General features: G+C 37.8%; 1 protein-coding gene across 4 annotated transcripts in view; it reads right to left on the bottom strand.

The window, feature by feature from the left end:
• EYA1 (EYA transcriptional coactivator and phosphatase 1) overlaps positions 1-22,265 on the bottom strand; it is a 333,490-nt gene that overhangs the window by 122,287 nt on the left and 188,938 nt on the right. For 2 of the 4 annotated variants that reach the window (XM_021710442.1, XM_008054057.2), the window contains exons 4-7: positions 18,058-18,135; positions 5,619-5,688; positions 5,154-5,299; positions 1,468-1,605 (exon numbers count right to left, since the gene is read on the bottom strand). In XM_021710442.1, the coding sequence (XP_021566117.1) occupies positions 1,468-1,605; positions 5,154-5,299; positions 5,619-5,688; positions 18,058-18,135 (432 nt within the window). The remainder of the gene's footprint in view (positions 1-1,467; positions 1,606-5,153; positions 5,300-5,618; positions 5,689-18,057; positions 18,136-22,265) is intronic. The other 2 variants (XM_008054059.2, XM_008054063.2) reach the window with 2 other exon arrangements.

The following is a 22,265-nucleotide window of genomic DNA, read 5'->3' as shown; positions in this document are numbered from 1 at the left end:
TCAAACTATAAGAATCTTAGAAAATGCAGGAGACACTCTTATGGAAGTTGGAACTGGCAACCAATTCCTGATCAAAACCCCAAGTGCCCCTCCCATAAGAGAAAAGATAGACAAGTGGGACCTCATCAAACTGATAAGCTTCTGCAAAGCCAAAGAAACCATCAAGAGGGTAGGGAGACAGCCCACAGACTAGTGAAAAAATATTTGCCAACTCCATGTCTGACAAAAGCCTAACATCAAGGATCTACAAGGAACTCAAATGTGCTGAAAAGAAAAAAACAGACAGCCCCATTCCAAAGTGGGCAAAAAATATGAATGGACACTTCTCAAAAGAAGACATATGAGCAGCCAACAGATACATGAAAACATGTTCAGCCTCACTAGTCATCAAGAAGATGCAAATTAAAACTATACTGAGATACTACCTAACTTCAGTCAGAATGGTCATCATCAATAACTCAAAAAATAACAGATGCTGGAGAGGATGCGGTGAAAAGGGAACACTTCTACATTGTTGGTGGGAGTGTAAACTAGTACAGCCTCTGTGAAAAACAGTGTGGGGATTTCTAAAAGTTCTAAAAATCACCCTTCCATATGATCCCCCAATCCCCCTACTGGGAATATACCTGGAAAAAAAAGATACCTGCACACGTATGTTTATTGCAACATTATTCACAATAGCGAGAACATGGAACCAACTGTGCTACCCATCAAGAGGACTGGATTAAAAAATGTGGTACATACACACAATGGAATATTACACAGCCATAAAGAAGAACAAAATCATGAGCTTTGCAGCAACCTGGATGGAATTAGGGTCTATAATACTGAGTGATCTTTCACAGAAACAAAGAACTGAGTATCACATGTTCTTACTCATAAGTGGACCTTGAACAACTACCGTAATACTATAGGAAAAGGATTGACAGTAGTGGGAAACTGTGGGGGTGGGGAGGGGGATGGGGAGGTGGAATTGACAGCAGTCAAAATCTGCCTGGGGAAGGGGGAGCACACCTCATCAACAAGGGTATCTGCACAATGAATATTTGTATATCTAACCCTGAATTGTATCCCACAATTTTAAACTTTAAAAAATTAAAAAATTAAAAAAGAAAAGTGGTTGTTAACTCCAAGCGCTAGGGTTTTTAGGGTATACCAAATTATAACCTCTTACATGGTTGACTTTTGACTTTTTCGTTTCTTTTTTTAAACTGATAGAAGACAGAAATGTTAACTTCAAAAAAAATTAGAGCTTTTTGAAAAGAACCTCACAGATCATTCAGTCTAACCTCTTGATGTTACAGATATAGACAGAAAGTAGGTAAATGAAGAGCTGAATTAGAAGCAGGTGCCCTGCCTCTAAGCCATTGTCTTCCACTAGTTAGAGGGAACATCAGATTCTACTGTAGAAATTAACTACCAGCCTACAGGGTTAAGGAAAATAGGAATGTCAGTACATATACAGACCTTGCATCTGGTAGCTGTATGGTGCCTGTCCAGGTTGAGGGGTACTGAAGCTTGTGCCATAGCTGAGAAATCCTGTCTGTCCAGGTGACTGAGATTGTGACAATCCACCTTCAGTCTTGATGCCTGCCCACAATGCACCTAAATCAGTTAGTGATAGCTTATCTATCTGTTCATTTCCAGAAGCTGGTAAATATACAAAAACACATGCTTCCACAACTGTTTAGTTACAAATGCTTCCCAGTTTTATGTTAGTAATAAAGGCTACATATGCTTACAGTGAAATATCATAAAGTACAACTTCAATTTTTAAAAAAAAAAATTCATGATTATTACAAATTTGAATGCCTATTCCCATTTTCTCTTTTTGCTGCATTCCACTTTCTATAAAATACAATTCCAGTGATGTATTTCTGTACTTTATTTTGTTGTTTTATAAGATTTGAAGATTATCTCCTTCAGTGTCAAGAAAAAGCTGAAATTAAACTATGGCTAAACTAGTCCAAAGTTGCTATCTTGACTAGTGTCACAATCAAAATCCTTGTCTAACCTCACAGTGTGTTTCCCCCTTACTCTTTCTACCGTGAAGCTGATTTTAGTGCACAGTTCATTTTCAAGTCAGAGGAAGCAATAACTGGGCACAGAGCTAAGCAAATGGAAGAAAGCCTTCTCCTAAATATCTAGGTCCTATCAGAAAGCAAGCACAAAGGAAGCAGAACACTAAAGAACTGAAATCTACAAAACAGCACAGTGATTTATAAACAAGTGAAGTGGATCAGCAGTTTCCCTCTTGTCTCTTTTAGTTTTAAATTTCTGATATAATTGTATCTTTGCTTTTATCATAATGCTAATATAAAAATAAAGTATCTGTGGCCCCCAAATACTTCTCAAACCACCAGGCTGACATGGTAATTTCAAGACTGGAGTTTGGCAGCCCTGAGGTGTAGGGCTTAGCTCTGGATCATAATTAAAGACAGTCATAAACATTAACAACTGTCCTTAATTCCCACAGAGGGAGGAGAGAAAAATTTCTGCCAAGGGAATTCACATTTTTAAATAATTTTGCTCTGTACTTAAGATAAATGATATATTTAGGATCTAGAATACACAGTAATCTTACTGTTTATTTCCACTTTAGGGGACTCTCATCAGTAGAATGAAGTTAGTAAAATTGTCCTCAGACAGTGGAAGAATCTGACTCTTGGCTGAAAGTGCCTACTTCTAATTCTCGGAGTATCTCTAAATAACTTCATAATGACCTTAACATTTAAGTCTTAACACAACCTTAACATTTTAAAAAGTGCAATTTTCCCTGTACAGGCAATCTCAAACCAATACATGACACGTACATATAAATGCTCCTTGGACATACATCTGCCCAAGACAGGTGGCTCAATGACTCTAGAAACTCTTTGTTTCCATGCTGTTATCACGAGGGATTTTCCCTCTTTCTCTCCATTTGAAGCTATCTTGATCTCCTTCCAGCCTTCACCTGTACCACCTCTGTTTTAGCCTGGAGATTCAGGGTAGGCACTTTGGTGATGAGAATTTGTAAATAGAGCAGAAAGAGGAAGAAAACACCTGTAACCACACCTATCTCCTTGACTTCTACCTACTTCTTCAAGCAGGTCCAGTGAAGAATAGAATGGATTGTTTTTACTCATTGATCTATTATTCTCACTATAAAAAGATATGCTTATCTTTTCTACAGGGTCTAAACAAAAAGTCAGGGCACAAGTCCTTGGAGAAAGTTTTTTAAGACCATCTGGAACTTGGCTATCAGCAGTAAAAACCCTAAACTATGTGTTCTTCCTTCATAAATAAGCAAAGGGAGAGAAGACTGCCATATTTTTCAAAGCACTGGCCCCCCAAAAATACAACCTTTCAGTCACAAGTACTGGAGGCATCGCCAGAAAGAAAAGAAAGGGGGGTGATTAGGAAAATGCCAGGGACTAAAAATTATTCCCAGGGGATTTATAACCATGGAAAGCTCTGGAGTCAAAGCCCTTCACTGAGCCTTACTCTCACCACCTCCCTGATCCTCACTCTGCTGGTTCTAATTCTATTCTCAGACCCTTTGCTAATCTCATCCCCCTGGAACTGCTATTTCAAACAGGGACACTTGCTAATGGTTTAGAACTGGAGGAGACCCTATACCATGGACCAGAAACTGGCAAAGGGAAATGCCATGGTTCTACCATGACTGAAAGGGAAGAAGACAGAAGAAAAAAGGTGTATGGCTGGCAGCCAAGGAAGTGGTGGGAATGGCACCTTTCCAGGCAGCACCAGTAGGTCAACAGTACTTTTAGTATAGTGTGTTTACTGGAAAATACATCTACACTTCAAATAACCATTTATAAATAAATGTTGAGAATATATACTGAAGACTGCCTTGATTCCTACTATAGAATGGAAACTGTACAATTCAAATCAGAAATTATTTTTCCTCTTTTAGTCCAAGAATAGTTTGAAAGTAAATTGCAGTAAAATTAATATGAGAAACTTTGAATAAAAGTTATGAAAATATAAATAAAAATTTCATTTAAGGCTGTTTCTCAAGTCTACTTTAAAAACACCTATTTAGATAATATTCATTTCTGATAGTTTTGAAATAAAACCACAAAGGCTTAAGTCACACAGAATTTAAATGTTTATCTCTGTGTATTTTATAAGAAATTCACATACAGTCATTTTATTTGAGGTAAAGATAGAATTAAAAGGAATAAAGTAATTTACTTTGTAATTATTAATGAAATGCTTAAAGAAGAGCATATGTTTGTTTAACATACTATTTTTAAGAAGAGTATTTCAAAATAGCATCAGTAGAAGCACAATTAGAAATACTGGTCACAGAAGAATTACTTATTTCCTCCAAGGGTCCATATGCTTTTTCCTGATCACTAGTTTTATTTTTTTTCTAAATAAAATGCCAATAATTCGTATATTTCTATTCAGTTCAAGTTATTTAAAATTGCAATGGCAATTTAATTGAAGAAAAAATATTTCTAAATTCTAAGGCTTTTTTGCTTTATTAAGCTTTGGGATTTTGCTGGATTTATTTTTAATTTACAGGTATTGACCCTGTAACAATTGAGTTAAATTACACCAAGATAAAGATAATCTTCAGGTGGGAAGGAGCAAACGGCGATGTGAGCTTTAAATGTTTCCTGATTTGCCTCTTCAAAGTGCAGTCCAGGCAGTGATATATAGATCACTTTTCCTAACGGTTGATAATGCTGAAATTTGAGAATACTACCACCCTCAAGTTTGGAGCAAGGATTTGCTGAATTCTGCTTATACTTCCCTAATCATAGCTAGGCATCTGATAAATAGGAAATGAATCTTTACCCCAAAAGACTTCATTCACAGACGTTTTATCACAAATATGCACAAAAATATTTTGGATTCCAGAGCCGAGTGCACAAATAGCAAATTCAGAGTTGAGATATAAATGGAGAAAACTGAGAGCAAGAGGGCATAGGAACCACGCAATCTGTTTGCCACTTCTGACCTCAAGACAAGGAGACATCAGTTCTTCCAGTGGTCATTAGAAACAACAATATGAGGAATTTAGACACGCAAGGTGACAACACTCTTTAAAGTGGCCCAAGATTGACAATCTTTAAGTACCACTCAAAAACACATGTATGCCCAAGAGATAAGGTCACCACTACAAGTAGGTTACTCACCATATGAGGAAATTCCGTATGGCTGTCCTGGCTGTGGGTACGTGGCGTAGGCTGTGGCTTGTTGCATTCCTGTGGTAAACTGTGTTTGCCCATATGCAGCCATAGTTTGTGAGGAAGGGGTAGGGAGAATATGTGGGTATGGTCTGCTATTTGTCAGAAATGACAGAAAATAGAAAGCCCATGCATTAGATGAACACATGCAAGGTAACTGATTAACAAACACATCACAAAGTCCAGTTAAAGATCACATCCTAAAGTAAGACTTTCAAATATAATAGATAAAGCACTGAAATACACCAGTGTCTCTACACAATGCTCAAAATAAATTTGCATACACATATTTACATCTCTATGAAACACTTTCATTTAAATTATGATGGAACACGTGGGCATAGACATGACTTGAAATAAGGTAAAAGTCTACTCAAAAAGTTATTTAGTGACCAAGAGAAAAATACATCTTACTTGGAAGGATAAATCTGTGGTGGAGAGAACTGATGAGTTGGTCTTGGGCTGAAGTTACTGCTCCCAATTGCTGGAAAACAAACAAACAAACAATGCACAGTAATCTAAGCAAAATACAAAATATGTAGAAAACATTGATATGTTTTGAATTATAGGTTGACAATATGAAATGTCAGAATTTGACCTTTGTGACCTGCAGAGATGGCAATTTCATACAATTTGCCCTAATAGAAAGTTGGGAATTGACTAAATGGCTGTGGTTTGAAATGAACTCTTAGGAAACATAGTCACAATCTTCATACATGCCCATCAGCATGCTGTGACAGTTCTTACAGTGGCAATACTTTAAGAGTACCAGGAGTCCTGGCTGCCGCTTGGAAAGCCATGCTGAAAGGAGAGGTATGAAGCTGAATTGCAGGGTTGGGCAGGAACCTGAAAGATCATCGGGTCTATTGTTTGTGTTCAACAGGAACACACAAACCCGAGATGACATTACCAAGAAACGTGGTCTAATCTTCCCTCAGGTGAGGAGAAATAGGATAGATCCTCATTTGCCTGCATTGATTTAGCAACATTTTTTTTAGTAAAAATGCATTCCTATAACTATCTTAAATTTCTCAAGTTGCAAGCTAAGCCTGTTTTTTCTTGTGCTGATCCGAGTGTTCCTTTGCCTTTTAGTTATATGTACTGAACTTCAATGTTCAAGTAAAAAAGATTTTTTGGTCTTTATTTTTTAAAGAGGTATTTAAGCATTCAAGCAGAACTTAATTTCTTTTTAATCACTTGATTCAATATGATTCAGAAATGTACTAATCTTCTATCAAATGTTCTCAGTCTCATTCTGAACTGATGATGCAAAAAAACTACGCTAACATAAGACCTTAAAAAAGGGTAGTTCTCAGCTTCCTTCCTTGTAAATAAGGACAATCCATCCACATAAATGTGTACATTATATGTAAATATCTATACATATTTACATTATACATTTGCACATATCTGAGTACATAAATTTTTTTTTTCTGCAAACTCCCTAATCTCTACCTGGCCAAGAAACATATTCCTTGGGTACAATTATTATGGGATGTAATATGTGGGGGAACCCCCAAAAACCAGAAATTTATTTATATCAATTTGTGTATTTATTTTTTCTTACATGTTTAAACTTCAGTCACCTTCAAAGTACTCTCTGTTTGATGCAATACACCTACTGAGATGATTTTTCCACTGCTCAAAACAGTTTTTTAACTCACTCATTTTGATGCCATTTGGCACTTCTGCCGTTTTTTTGTTTCACCTCTTCCAGATGGGAAAAGCAGTTCCCTTTGAGTACTTTTTTCATTGGGAGAAACAAACAAACAAAAAAGTTGCTGGGGGAGAGAGCAGGTGAATAGGGAGGGTAGGGGATACGGGTCATGTCATTTTTGGTCAAAAACCTCTGAACACTCAGTATGGTGTGGGTAGGTGCATTGTCAGGGTGGAACAACCAGTCACCTGTTTGCCACAGTTCAGGATATTTCTTCTGCAAATTATGACACACAATACTAGCTGGTACACTGATGTTGATAGGTTCCTAGAACACTTACCTAGCAGGGGAACCTGTACTACAAGAGGCCCACCCTCCAAAAGGTAATTCTGGGTTTTTTTGGCTCCCTCCTCATATGTTTATTTTCTTCTTCCACTAATAGTCACTGTCTTCAGAGGCTCTATTATTAATTGTATTCTACATTAAAGCTCTTTATGAAGGTTCCATGTGCTCAAAATTTCATGTGTTTCATGTAGTCATCAGTACATTTATGTTTGCCAAATTAAATTTTCCAGCTTGTGCTTGCAAGGACAGTGATAGAATTGGACTAGAATCTCCAAAGCCTATGAAGAATCCTTTTCTTGTAAAACAAATAGGGCCTAACTCAGTGACAACAGAATAGGTCTAGATTAGGACTACTCTTACAAGCTCTCAGACTCCAACCATCTGGCTGTCTGCTTGGCAGAGTCATATTAAAGGGATGACAGGCCAGCCCAACTGGTAACCCCCATCTGTGGACACATACTGAGTCACTACTCTGTTCCAGTTGCTGTGCTAGACACTGCAGATGTAAACATGCAAAGACAAGTTCTGTCTTGTGACACGTGGAAGGCTGACACATGGATAACTGTTGGAGAACTAGTTAAAAATTGCAACTTGTAGAAGGAGGGATTATAAGAGAACACTTGGACTAGGAGGACCACCACTTACTCAGGTTATCTGCAATGATAACCTCTTCTCTCCTCTTTTCTAAGCCTGAAAAGAGGCCAAGGGTAAAGTAGGCTTACCTGGCAGAGCTGACAGAGGAGTAACATCTTCCCAGAACAATCAGAGTTAAAAAGAATGGTTTAAAACCAAACAACAAAGAGAGTGTAATGCCACCTGATGATGAAAGCCACAAAACCCCTTTTACTCCTTTATAGCTCTATGTCTATGTTTTCAAATTGTGGGCCATGACTCACAAAAGTTCATAAACTCAACTTTAATAAGCTGCACCCAGCAACTTATTATTATTGTTGTTGTTATTATTTTACAAACAAAACAACTGAATAGAGGATACCAGGGTTGTTACACAGGGCAAAGTAAGTTCTGTGAAGATTTTATTTAGATTATGTGCACAGTATGTGTATATGCAAACAACGAAAGATTTAGGAGACTGTAAAACGTGGTAATTAAGCATAGGTTCTAGAATCAGAATTTAATTTCAGCTCAGACTAAAATCCCAACTCTTTTAAGTAATCCAAGTCAGGTTATTCCCTCTCAGCCTTGATATGTTCTCCTGTAAGATGATGGCCATAATACTACCTACACCTCATAAGATTGCTGTGAAGACTAAAAGAAATAATTGACCTAAAGCGAATAATGCAATGTATGTAGAATAAGTGTTTATTTTCTCATCTCCCCACTATCTTTGCCCACAGACTTGCCAATCCTTCTACATTTTTAATTCTACTCAGTGGACAGCATTACCATCTGTCCAGCAAAATGTTTATAGGTAGGATTCTCTGCCCCCATTTTACATATGAGGAACTGGTGACTGAAAGAAGTAACACATTCAAGCAAAGAAATGGAAAGGTTGGTATTTGAACCTAGGACTGCCTAATTCCTTTCACCAAAACATATTATCTCCTACACAGAAATTAGAAACCTCAAAAATCACCTCATTTCCCCGCTGTATTTCATGACTCCCAAGTCACTGACGCACCTCAAATTCAGAAACTGCCTGTTGCATTCTTCACCCCTCCCCTCAGGATTCCTGCCCCAGTTCAGGTCCTTACGACGTCTCACCTGGACCACTGCAACAGCCACAGAGCTACTTCCCCTGTGTCCCACTCAGGGACGGTCACCCTTTGCCCTTCGACTCTCACTTTTGCCACCACAGAAATCTTTCTTAAATGGAAACCTCCTCATATCCATTCTCTAGCTAATCATCTTTTTGACTGCTCACATTATTCCTGGGATAAATTCCAAATTCCTTGGCAGAGAATACAAAGAGATTCAAGCTTCAACTCCCTCTTAGGTTTGGTATTATCTAGCTTCCCTGAACTTCTGGACTGCCTATCCACGTTGTGCATTTTTTCGTCTGTCTTGGTTGTTGTTCACACTAGGCCCTTCTGTCTTCTAATGCTCTTCCTTCCTCTGCCTGACAACCACTCCACCGTGGTAAGTAGGACACCATTTTGTTTTTAGGATAATGTCTTCCTTCTCTGTACTTCCTTGGGTTGTTGCAAACACTGGCAATGTAGCACGCACCACATCACATTACGTTAGCATATGGAGTGTATGAATGGTTAGTTTCCTCTGCTAATTATGAGCTTCTGGGACCAAGGACTTCTTAGTCTTCTCTGTATCCTCAGCACCTGACAGGGCCTGACATGTCATAAGTAATCAACACATGATATTTGTTTAATAAGAATGTAAGATTTAGGTCACAAGCAAAGCAGATTTTTTAAACCACAATGACTTGAAGAATGGCTCAATAAAGTTATTTATAAACATACATAATAAACCTAATTCAGTTCTTTGGCAGTTTAAATTGGAGTCAGTATCCCTTATGAAATAAACATGAAGAACCTACAATGCTATCTTGCTGCTACTCAACTAATTATGTGTACTTAAAATTATTGAGTATTTCAAATGCTATATAACAAGCCATATCATTTGGGCTTCCTCTAAATCCAAACCCCAGCATTCTCTGTGTGGCCTGCAGTCAACACTCTACCATCTTATACCTCACATACTTTTTGTCTTAGTAGCCCCAAACACCTTTAACATTCTAAACAACAATCCAGAAATTCAAATTAATTTTAACTTCATGGACTCAGAATAGCCTAAAGCAAAGGGAACACCCCAGATCATCTATCAAGGTAAATAAATGGACATTTTACCATTAGTAAACTCCAAACTACACACACCATGAAGCCTTGAGAGACAACTAATACCTCTTTATCTGTTTGAGCACATTTGTTTTTGATTATTTCATTCTCCTACTTTCCAACATGACACTTAAAGAAACTCCTCCAATCTTGTTGTACAAAGGGAGAAGAGAATCCAAAGTGAATAATAATCACAAGCTTGAGAATCTACTGGGAAGGCTGACAGAAATCTCAAAATTAGCATGTTCCCAATTTGCTCATCCCCCCCCCGACTCCCATCTCATTAATTTCAACACTATTCAGCCAGATAAGCAGGTCAAAAGCCTAGGAGTGAGTTTTTACTCTCTGTTTTCCCTCACACCACATCTACCTTTTTATCGTTAAGTCCAGTCTGCTCTCCCTTCAAAAAATAGCCCAAATATCACAACTTCTCACTTCTCATCTATCACTCTGATCCAATCACCAATGTTGTGACAATCAGAGAATGCCCTTCTGGATTCTCCCTCTGCAGTGGGATGTAACCAAACAAGAGCCAGCTGCTAAGTTCTGAAATCCATCTGTGCAAATGCCAGGCAGGGGGCACCCTTCGAAGAGCTTCCCCTCACCAATGACAGTGCATCAGTGCATCAGGGATACTAAAGCAGGCCTGTTGCTGCGAGACCTGGGACTCCTCTGATGGTCTTGCTGAAATGTCCTTAGACTGCAAGGCAGCCTCAGGCACTCCTACCTAGCCTCCTTTCTTCCTTCTGCCCTCCACTTCTTTCCTCTAACAAAATCCTGGCACGTTTAATCTCACCTTGGTGGTTCTGTTAGGAAGACATGAGCTAACACAGTCATCTTTCTTCCAAACTAGGGAAGTTCTGCTTTCTCTGCTTCTCCCTGCCCCTTGCCCACTCTTCACCCCATAAAGCACCTTCCAAGCAACAAATGGTGATCTCCTAAAAACATAAATTAGATAATGCCACAATACTCCTGATCCTCAACTCCAAGCCCTCCATTAGCCTCCTGTCACATTTAGTTTAACTCAAGTTTACTCCCTTACTTCATCAAGATTTCTGCTCAGAGAACCTCTCCTCTAAAACAGACTCCCACCCACTCTCCCACTATATTCTTTGAGCAGCTTTTGTTTTCTTGTGAGCGCTTTTCACTGCCTGTTTATGTATGCTAACACTTACCACTTACCCAGGTGTTATTGTCTCCTTCACAAGAATGAAAGCTCTATGAGGGCAGGGACCTCATCCACATTTCCCCTGTTATATTCCCACTGCCTAGAACATTGTTTGGCTTATAGTAGGTACTCAATAAATAATTACTGAATGAATGGACCTACAAAGTTACATCTTTTTAGAAACAATTAAAACAATAAAGAAACCATATTTGGGGCAACCCCCTCAGGACCCCTCCCACCATGGGAGCTTTTCTGTCCTCTCAATAAATCCTGCTTTCAAAAACAAAAAGAAAACAAACAAACAAACAAACAAAAGAAACCATATTTGTCACAGATAATATTTTTTCTTCTCCAGAAGCATTCCTGTTTCTATTTTTAATGTTCAAATACCACCATACATCAACTGTGTATCATCAATATCATCAACTGGCATTTTATCCTAACAACTTGATATCAAATTTAGGCTTTGTAGAAATGACAGAAGCGGCAAAAATATTAAAACACATTATTTCAGTCTCTATTCTTCTTACATTTTAAATAATTAAAATATTGCTTTTCATTGGTAATGAGTAAATGAGCAGAGCATCACTATACAATATTTTGAAATCATGATAAACAATTTGCAATTTTCAAATCAGCCTTGGAAAACCAACCCTTCCTTGACTCTCCCCACACGAGGATGCCTGAGCAATTCCCTGGAAGAGTGAGCCTTACCACCTCCCTAATGCTTGAAGATGCTAGGGTTCTTTGAAAGACAGAGGCAGAGATAGTGATCACCCGCCTCAGAGTGGCTCCATTTCTTCTTTGCCCTTGCTATTTTCTTAATAGACACTAAGAAAGGCTGGGATAATGGTTTTTAAGCACATGTGAATTTTTAAGCCATTGTGGAGAAGAAAGTAGGAGCAGTGATCACAGAAGTAAAAACCAGCTTGGAGGTAAAGGCTTAGAGACTTCTTTTACAAACCCCAGGCCCTGTTCACTGCCATTCCAACATGCCATGATTTTTGTATCTTTACTCATTTTTTTAAAAAAAGAAACAAGAACAAGAAAATATAAAAGACAAATAATATCCATCCAGTGGTGCTCTTGACACAACACCCCAGAGCTCATCTGGTTCTTTCTTCTGTGTTCAACACAGAGGAGCAGTCTATGGAAAATGAGATTCTTTATAGCTTCAGCCTCTTCACCAAACTACCTCTCCACCTTCAGCTAAGCCCTTTTCCAAAGCTCTTGCTTCTCCTGTGTATATTTTCAAGAAGAGGCTGCTTGCTCTCTCATGTTCCAGATACCACAAAAACTTGAAAACATACTTTCATTACTGCTTCTTCCAAACCATTGTTTTTCTGCTCTTCTGTAAAAGCTTTCCTTCTCTGGAGTTCATAATGGCTTTTTAAAAAAAAATTTTTTTTTTTTTTTTTTTTTTGAGTTGGAGTCTCACTCTGTCGCCCAGACTGGAGTGCAGTGGCCGCTCCCGGCCACCGCAGCCTCGACCTGCTGGGCTCCGGCGATCCTTCCGCCTCAGCCTTCCAAGTAGACAGAATTACAGGCATGCACTACCACGCCCAGCTGATTTTTTGATTTATTGTAGAGATGAGGTCTCGCTGCCCAGGCGGGTCTCGAACCCGTGGGCTCAGGCAATTCACTCACCTCATCCTCCCAAAGGTGCGGGATTACAGACTGAGCCACCGAGCCCGGCTAAAAAAAAAATTTTTTAATGTGCACACACAAGTCTTTATTTTTGCTTTTCCTTATTGTATAAGTAATATATGCTCATTATTAAGACATTAAAACACATGAATAACTAAAAAGGAGCAAATAAGAATGAGCATATATATATATCTCATTAGTGCAAGCACAGAAAATAATAGTACCAGTACTGATAAATATAGTTAGTAGGGAAATAGTACCTCTACTACTCAGGGATAACTACAAATAGTTTTTGATTCAACATGCAGACTTTTCTTTCTTTTTTTAAATTTATTTTATTTTAAAGATATAGGGTACAGTTCAGGATTAGGTATACAAGTGATCATCATACAGGTAAAGTTTGGGCCTCTCTCTGGTCCCCACTTTGGCTGGTTTGAGATCAGGTACCCATATTAATGTTATGTACCCACCCCCACCCCAAACCCACCTTCCCGGATAGTTTCCGGCTACTATCAATCCCTCTCTTATAGTATTATGGTAAACATTCAGGGTCTGCATATGAGTGAGGACATTGGGAGGGCAGAGAAGAGGCAGGAGGCCCCATTCTTCTGTTATGAACTGCATGGCAGCTTTTTGGCATTTCCACAAATGACCTACTCCTGGACACTGCCTTGCATTTTTTGGAAAAAATTTCATATTTAACTGCATCTCTTGACAATCCTCAATATCATCCTGGGTTATGCAACCAACACTTTTCTTATTGTGTCAAAGTCTCAATTCTGGCTTCCTACTTTATCAATCAAGCTCAAAACTGCATCCTCACCCTTTTCCCTAATTCCATGGTCTCAAGCCACAATCACACTGGCCAATCCACTTCCTTAACAAACATTTCCTGAACATGTCCTATGTGTTCAATGCCATGATGGCCATTGGGACTATAACTGTGAATAAGACAAACAGAATCTCTGCTCTCATAGGACTATACATTAGCAGGAAGACAGGGACTGAGAACTAATTCTGCCAGTAGTGATGAAGACTGAGGAATAGAGGTATAGAGAACTAACTGCAGAAGCATGTGGTGGAGGCCTCACGATTTTTAATAAAGAATATCATCTCTATCCAGAACCTTCATTCGTTTATTCCTATTTCATGTGTCCTCCAACCTCATCAAGAGATGCAGGACCCCTGACATCCTTATCTTCTCTCAAGGTATTAGTCCTTATCTTCTCCTTTCTATCTAGCTTGAATATATGAAAAATTATTTTAAATTATTCTTATACGGATACTCTCAATTCTTTTAACTCCACATTCTCTCATGCCCTCTTTGGCAAATCCTCAACCTTGGATAAAGCCTAGTATCTTTTTAGCTGGGCTGCTAAGCCCTTGTGGAGAAAAATTACTCCATTACAGAGGCTCCATGTTCATTTGCTCCAGGCTTGTTTAGACCTTTGACTCTACTGTCAATCTTCTTTGGTTTCTAAGCAGTCTCAGACTTCCCCATTCTCCAACAGGTCTATTTCAAGCATCTTCAACTCTTCAAGTCCACATGCCTATCACTACTTTCATTTTGAGTCACTTCAGAGGAAAGAAGTAGAAACCATCATTCATTCCCTCATCCATTCATATCTTTATTCATTCATTCATATGTGTTTTCCTTAATTCATTGAACAAATATGTGAATGCCTAATATGTGTCAGGTACTGTTTTAGATGTCAGGGATACAGAGGTGAACAAAACAAGACAAAATCCCCTGCTCTTAAAAGCTTACATTTTGGTGAGATAAGAGCCCAACAATAAACATAATTCACAAGTAAATAATATAGTTTGCAAAAGGTTCTATGTGTACACATGTCCAGGTCTCTAACAGGGTTCAGCCTGTTAGAGAGATAAGAACCAGAAGTAGTAAGAAGAGTTGTACAAAACTGAGTAGGGTAGTCAGGATAGGCCTCAATAAGAAGGTGAGATTAAGCACAGACTTGAAGGCGGTAAGAGTTAAGTAGGTATATGGGGATGGGACTGCCAGTACAAAGGTTCTGTGTTGGGAGCATGTCTAGCACGTTGGAGGAATAGCGGTAAGCAATGAAAGCAGGCAACAAGGTCAGAGTCATGGAGGCCAGATGGTGATGGGGCTTGTAGACTTCTGTAAAAATTTGGCTTTAACCTAGAGATAAATGGGAACCTTTAGAGGGTCTAAACTGAGGACTAAGACATAAATTTCCTTAACATAGCAATTCCCTTCACTTCAAACTTTCCACTGCACTACTTTCCATTGCATCTTCGCTAATGTTTCCATGGAAAAATGATTCCTTCTCTAGGCTGATCTACTTCTGTTCTGTATTTAAGCTACTGCTGTCCCACTATGAACTTCCCTCCATCAACTATCTCCCTGCTTGTTCATAACTTTAACCTCTATCAAGTTTGTGTCAGTAACATGAAACTACCCTGACCTTCTAAATGTCACCTCTCTCTCTACTGGACAACCTCCCTTCCCTTCCTTTTACCACTTATGTACTTAAAGTATTTTTTCTTTTCCCTGTCTCTACTTCCGCATCTGATTCATTACATTACCCATTCATTCAATAAACTTTATGAGGACATATCATCTGCCAGGAACTATACTGGAGACACAGGAATGAAACTTGTCATCCACTAGGGACAAGGGGAAGTCAGGTCCACTCTCCAATGAAACTGCTATAGGCTAAATCCATTGACGCTTTTAATTTTCTCATAATTTGAGACTTGGAGAAATATTGCAAAAATAGCACAAAAACTTCCCAAATAGGCTTCATCCAAATTCCTCAACATTTTAGTATTACATTAACTTTATCCTCAATTTCCTCCCTCTCTCTATGTGTGTGTAAGTACATATACATGAATATCTCACACTCTTTTGAACTTTTATATATAATGTCCTTTTACTCATAAATATTTAAGTGTGTATTTCTTAAAAATAAGGAATTCCTTTACCATAGTACAGTTATCAAAACCAGGAAAATCATTAGTACAATACTATTTTCCATATATTCTTTCAAAAAACTTAATTATGTCTTTGTAGCACATGATTTTTAACTTGTGCTTTATTACTTTTAAAAATTATGAGGGTTATACATTTTAATGCATTGTAAAAAAAGTTTGGAAAACAAGACAAAAGCAGAAGACATAAAATTCAAATTATATTCCACCATTCAAAACAGTCTACACACAAATGCCTTTTTAAAAAGCAAAACAGTGATTATACTGAAACCTTTGAAATCTGCTTTTTCACTGAATATAGTTAGCATTTTCTCAACATTTTTTGAAAAAAATTCTTAATAGCTGCATATGATCTGTCATATAGACAGTGCTTCCTTGAAATTCTTCCCTGACTGTGTTTCAGTTCAACACTCTTGCTTCTTCCTGAATCACTCATTTCATCTGTTCCTCTACACATCTTTTATATATATTGGCTTTTCCTGAGTGCCATCTTCAATCTTGTTATATCCAGCTAGCTGGGTATACTTTCAAAATTCCTATTCCAAATCTTTCCTGAGCTCCAAACCCTAGAATACTTGACATTTCCAGGTATATGATGACTCACAATCAACACACCCAAAAGTGAGGTATGCATCTTTCTTTGTTAACCATGCTCCTCTTACATGTCCTGGCTCTCAACTTCTCTGCCTCATTCTTCCCCCTGTGCCTATTGGTCACTGATGACTACAAATTCTAATTCATAAATATACCTAATCCATCACTTTCTCAAATCCACTACCAGTACCTTGACTCAGGTCTTCAATATTTCTTACCCAAATTAATACAAAAAAGTCTCTAAGTGGTCTCTCCCTTTCAGTTCACCTGCTTCCAGTACATCCTGTCACTGCAGGCATCATTCTGTATCATGAATATGATCATGCAACTGTCTTTCTTTATGCCTCTCATCTCATTCCGGATAAAACACAAAGTCTATGGAGAACACAAAGTCACTCCAGGCTCTGGCCCCACTTCCCTCTGTGGCACACTCTCACTGCTAACACCGAACACACCACGAACCTGAACCTTTAGCAGTTCCTCCATACTCCATGTCCTCTGTGTCATGGTCTCTGCCCATGTAGTGCCCCATCTGTCCAGCATCCCCCTCCCTGTGCTTTCCTATTCATTTTTAAGACTATCTACTCCAAGTAATCTTCCCTGATCACCTTACCCTAACCCAGTCTCCATACAGTCCCTACCTCAGTGTTCTTGGGGTTCTCTGGGCTTCCCTTCAGTATTATCACCCAACTAAGCCCAGAGCAAGGACCATTTTCATATATCTATGAATCTAAACTGGTACCGACAACAATGCTTGGCCATAAGTCACATTCTAGTAAATGTTTTATGAAAGAACAAATGAATAAAACATTCTTTGTCATTTCATTTTTGTTTCCATTTGGTATCATCAGTATCAAAGTTGTGCATTTGCATTTCATTTTATGTCTATATATAATTCCTTTTAGTCGTGCTGTGTATTAAATGATTCTGAGAGTTTGATTAAATCAATCACAAATTTATGAAAGTACATTTCTGATGGAGAGGTGTTTAAATACAGCAGAATAGTATGAAAAAGGTTAAAAATGTAAGAATTACCTCTGCTATAAATAGTTTTTAAATGAAAATAGTTCAAGCTGGGTTGGCAAATATATAGTGATGTTTTCATAGTTACTTTATGACAGTCATTTTCTTATCAGTAATTTCATTATGACAAATGAGAAACTTGGATGCTGTATTTATGAGGCAGGTTTTATTAATGTGAAAGGGATTTAAAACTAAGAACTTAATGCTGCTTTAGAGAATCTAGCTAAATTAGGTCTATAGTTGACTTGACAGTTACTTAGCAGGATGGTTTCGTAAGTCTGCTTAGAAAGTGCTAAATTTTGCCAAAACAAATTTGTATGATTGGAAAATGATACAAATGCTAGAGAATGGAGGAGGAATCATCAGTATAATAAAGATAATATAGTAGAAGAAAGAGGAACACAATCCCTTTTATCTCCTTTATTGGATTACCCACATTTTCAGCAAACACTTTATCACATTGAATAAAAACATCAAAATTGGTAACACGTGATTGAGCAAAGTTATATTTTATATGTATACATAAATATGTATATTTACAAGCACATATACATGTAGAGATATACTTTTATATATAAATAAGCTAGGAAAAATAATGCTTAGTATTAATGTGAAAATCTAACATTTATTCCTTACCTGAACCTGAGAAATTGTCTAAAGACCCGTCTGCTGTTGTTGAAGTTGTTTCACTGCTGCTCATTGGCTCTGTTTTAACTACAAAAATAAACAATGTCAATTATATATTGAATTAGTAGTTATTAATAAAGACATAGCCGAGAAGACATGACATCCAAAACGGTGACAAAAATCATCTTTTAAAAACAATCTTTTCCTATTTGAATATAAATTGGACCAATATTCTTAATAGAATCTTTTTTCTAAAGAAGTCACATATTAAAGTTATATTCCTAGCCAGGCTCGGTGGCTCAGCCTGTAATCCCGCGCCTTTGGGAGGCTGAGGTGAGTGGATTGCCTGAGCCCGCGGGTTCGAGACCCGCCTAGGCAGCAAGACCTCATCTCTATAAATCAAAAAGTCAGCTGGGCGTGGTAGCGCATGCCTGTAATTCTGGCTATTCGGAAGGCTGAGGCAGAAGGATCGCCGGAGCCCAGCAGGCGAGGCTGCGATGGCCGGGAGTGGCCACTGCACTCCAGTCTGGGCGACCGAGTGAGACTCCAACTCAAAAAAAAAAAAAAGTTATATTCCTTAGGAAACAATCTATTGTGACAAGTTACCCTTTAAAAGAAGCACTTTAAACTAAAAGTAATTAAATTCATGATTTCTTACATATTTACTAAGTTACTTAGTAATAAATAATTATTTCTCAAAATATTCATAATGTGATGTGAAATGATTTCCTGGAGTGGTAGAAAAATCTTTGCTATTTGGCCAAAAACAGTCCGAAAGACAGAACAAAAATTCCTGAAGAAGCAGGAAATAAAACTGTCCTTAACACCAGTAGGTTATCCTAATGCTCAAGGGCAGGTGCACACACATACGCGTGCACACATACACACAGGCATGCACACACACGGTAACATATAACCCCCTTCCACATTATCCAGCAGGGCTAAAAAATACAGTGCTCAATTTAATGCATTATTTTTACTACCCAGCCATACCTTACTGCCGATTCATCAATATTTTATGAGCGCTTAGTACCAAAAACACTAAATCTAAATGAAGCAGAAATGAAATTCTCCACTTCAAAATAATTCTAGTAGCAGACAGTTTGTGGAATGCATATATGCTCTTCGGTCAAGTCCCTTTGGGCCACGAAATAATTTTTAGATTTATGCTAGAGACTCTTCAAAGCAATCCACTCCCCTGATATGGTGACAATGTTGCTATGTGCCTCTCACGCACATAAGTCAGACCTCCTCAGAATATCTGCTTTTTCTTCTCCCTCATTTTAGATTTTTTTTAAATGAAGAGGTAGCATTCCCTCCCCCCCCGGAAACTACTGGTGAAGTGCCATCAGTAGAGTTTGCTTAGCCTGCTTTGTGGAAGTTATTTATTCTCTATTCACAGGTTTTCAGAAAAAGGTTCAGTAATATTTTAAAGGATACCTAAAAATCAATAACATGCTTCCCAAAATGAAAGTCCCCACAAGAGAATATTTTGGAAGGCTTCTGTTACAAACACATCCTGAAATAGGAAAAGATGATGAAGAAAATGTAAACTCGTCCTTCTCTCTACATCACTAATCTCTTATCAACACCAGGGAAAGGACAACTTCATATAACTCCTCACCTTCAAATATTTTACTAATGCATAATGAGCAATTTAAAAATAAGTGTTATAAACAGATGTATCAGATAGTCACTTAAAACATAATCATTCAGATGGTGTCTATACAAGCTTAGAAAAAAAAGAGTAAGATTAATGGAAATCACTCTGCCTGACTATTTTAATGTAGACCAGACAAGAGCGTAACTAAAGTTGTTACTGAAGTTTTCACTTTTCTTTCAGTTGCCTTGGATTTAGAAGTCTTAGGAGATGCTAATAAATTCTGACATAAGCCTGTATTGCCCTTCTCTCTCCATGCCACCAGACCACCTAACAATCTTATTCTTCATAACCAGTGAACTGCCACGGCTTTAGCAAAGCCAGTATTCCATGGTTAGTACAGTTTCTAAGTATTCTACTTAGTTGTCCACATCATACCTCACCTTCCTTTAAGAAAACTCATATAATACCATGTACACCTAAGACAACAGTTCTATTTCACTCTGTGCTGGACAGATCACCAATGGAATTAGAATCAAATATACCATGCTGAGTAAAAGATCAGAGTTAGATACAATGGAAACAGATTCATGTAAAGTGCCTACTATGGGTCAGATTCTTTATAAACATAATTTATCCTTTTAAATGACTCTACAAGTAGGTCTTGGAACATATAAATGTCCTAGTTAGTATTGTCTTATTTTTTTTCACTTGCAAAAACTGAAATCAGAGGACTTAGGAAGTTACTCAAAGTCACATAGTAAGGGACAGAAACGAGATTTAATTCTGGAGGTTTTTTGACTCTAAGGTCAATGAATAAAGCTTGAAGAAATGGTAATTAAGTGGCACTTTCCAGTAGTTTGAGCTACTTTACAACAAGGCAACTGAGGCACAGAGCTACACACTGTGTGATATAGTAGAAAGCGAAGCCCCTACAACACCCCTCCTCAAGTCTTGGAGTTTCCAGTCTAGTGAACTTGCTGGGAGATCTCAGGTAGACGTTTCATGCCCAAATGTCAGGAAAAGTTGGAAAGAAATTCTTCCACTGCATGGGATGTTAGTCAAGATTACTCCTAAGTCTATGCCAAATCTAAGCTCTATGGTTCTGTAGATACAATTACTCTGAGAAAGTTTAACTATATCCAAACCACTCCTATTCCTGAGCCCCTAAAATCGACACCAGCTATTCTCCATATGATCAGTTTAATCAAATGTAGCTTTCGCTCCCAGGGGGCACATTTAATTATACTTGAAATCCATTAAAACTAGGCAAAAAGAATAGAAAGGAAAGGAAGAGGATACTTTTTCTTTTAGGCCCCAAGTACATTGCTTTCTGCCATTGTTCAAACATACCCATCTATACACTAAGGAATAAAGACTCCCTTTTCCCAATGAATCCTATTTTTTAAAAGGCTCACTGTTGAAGAGAAGAGGATGTACATAAAGTAACTACCAGGATATTCATGATTTTATCAGGTACTGTAATTGAATACTTTGATCACCAGGGACCCAATGCTAAAAAGACTAGTGATTTATTGTAATGTAAAATAGTTTCTGAATGAAAGCCAAATGAACAGAGACTACTTCTGACTTTGTTGTTGCCAAACATAAACCCGCCAGAGAGTTAAAAAGACAGAAATAATCTCTGGCCACCAAAAATTTTGCCCATCCCATTTTCTATCATATTTATAAAGATGCTGTAGATAATACAGCAGGGCATCTCTCCAAGGCTTTGAATTTAAAAACCTCACACACAGAGCTTTCTGGTCTTGGAGGTTTAAAGCACTATAACATCTGAGAGCCGCTATCCAAACTAAGCCACCTATCTGAAAAGAAAAAACTGAATGACTGGTTCACCTCTAAATGACTGTAGGATTATTTTATCACCATTGCGCTATTTTTTTATTATATAACTTCAGAATAGAAAACAGTAACTTTTGTTGTCTTTTGACCCCACTCAAGAGTCTCTTTTTCTACCACTCTAAGTTTCCAATCTTCCATCTGATCCTTTAAAAATATTCGAATATCCCCCTTTGTCACTTTAATCTCCATGTCCCTCCAACTCCTTCACTTGACCATGCACTCTGGGCCTGAGCTATGCTGGGCAACTTGCTAATCTCCACGCGATGCAATCTTCCATCCATCAGTGCCTTTGAACTTTGGTTTTGGAGTCAGAAAATCTGGTTACCTGTCTTAAGACTTTCTAATGTCATTTGCTCTCTTTGATCTTAATACTATCATACACTAAATTTTAAAAAAAGCATATCTACATTGTAGGAATAAAATAAATTCATGAAAATGTATTTACAGTATCTGGTATAAAAGAGGAGCTAAAACTATATTAATTATCATTATTAAAACTAGCAGTCGTAGTAATATTCTATTTGTGTTGGGCTGAGTGCCTTTCTCCTAGGAAATAGTATCAGAAACAATGCTAATAAAGAGTTCAAAACACTAGCTTTGGAATTATCAGTTGAATTTCAGTCTCGCTTTGTTACTAACAATGTGAACCTGGCTAATTTCTGTGTGCCTCAGCTTCCTCATCTGTAAGTGGGGATTATATACTTATGTGAGGATAAAAAGAGATAATACTTATAAATAATTTAGCACTGCATTA

The sequence above is a fragment of the Carlito syrichta genome, unplaced genomic scaffold (assembly GCF_000164805.1).
Source record: "Carlito syrichta isolate Samal-C Ts95f unplaced genomic scaffold, Tarsius_syrichta-2.0.1 Scaffold288986, whole genome shotgun sequence".
NCBI classification, from domain to species: Eukaryota; Metazoa; Chordata; class Mammalia; order Primates; family Tarsiidae; genus Carlito; species Carlito syrichta.
The sequence above is the reverse complement of the archived record's forward strand: the minus strand, read 5'-3'. Positions and strand labels throughout refer to the sequence as shown.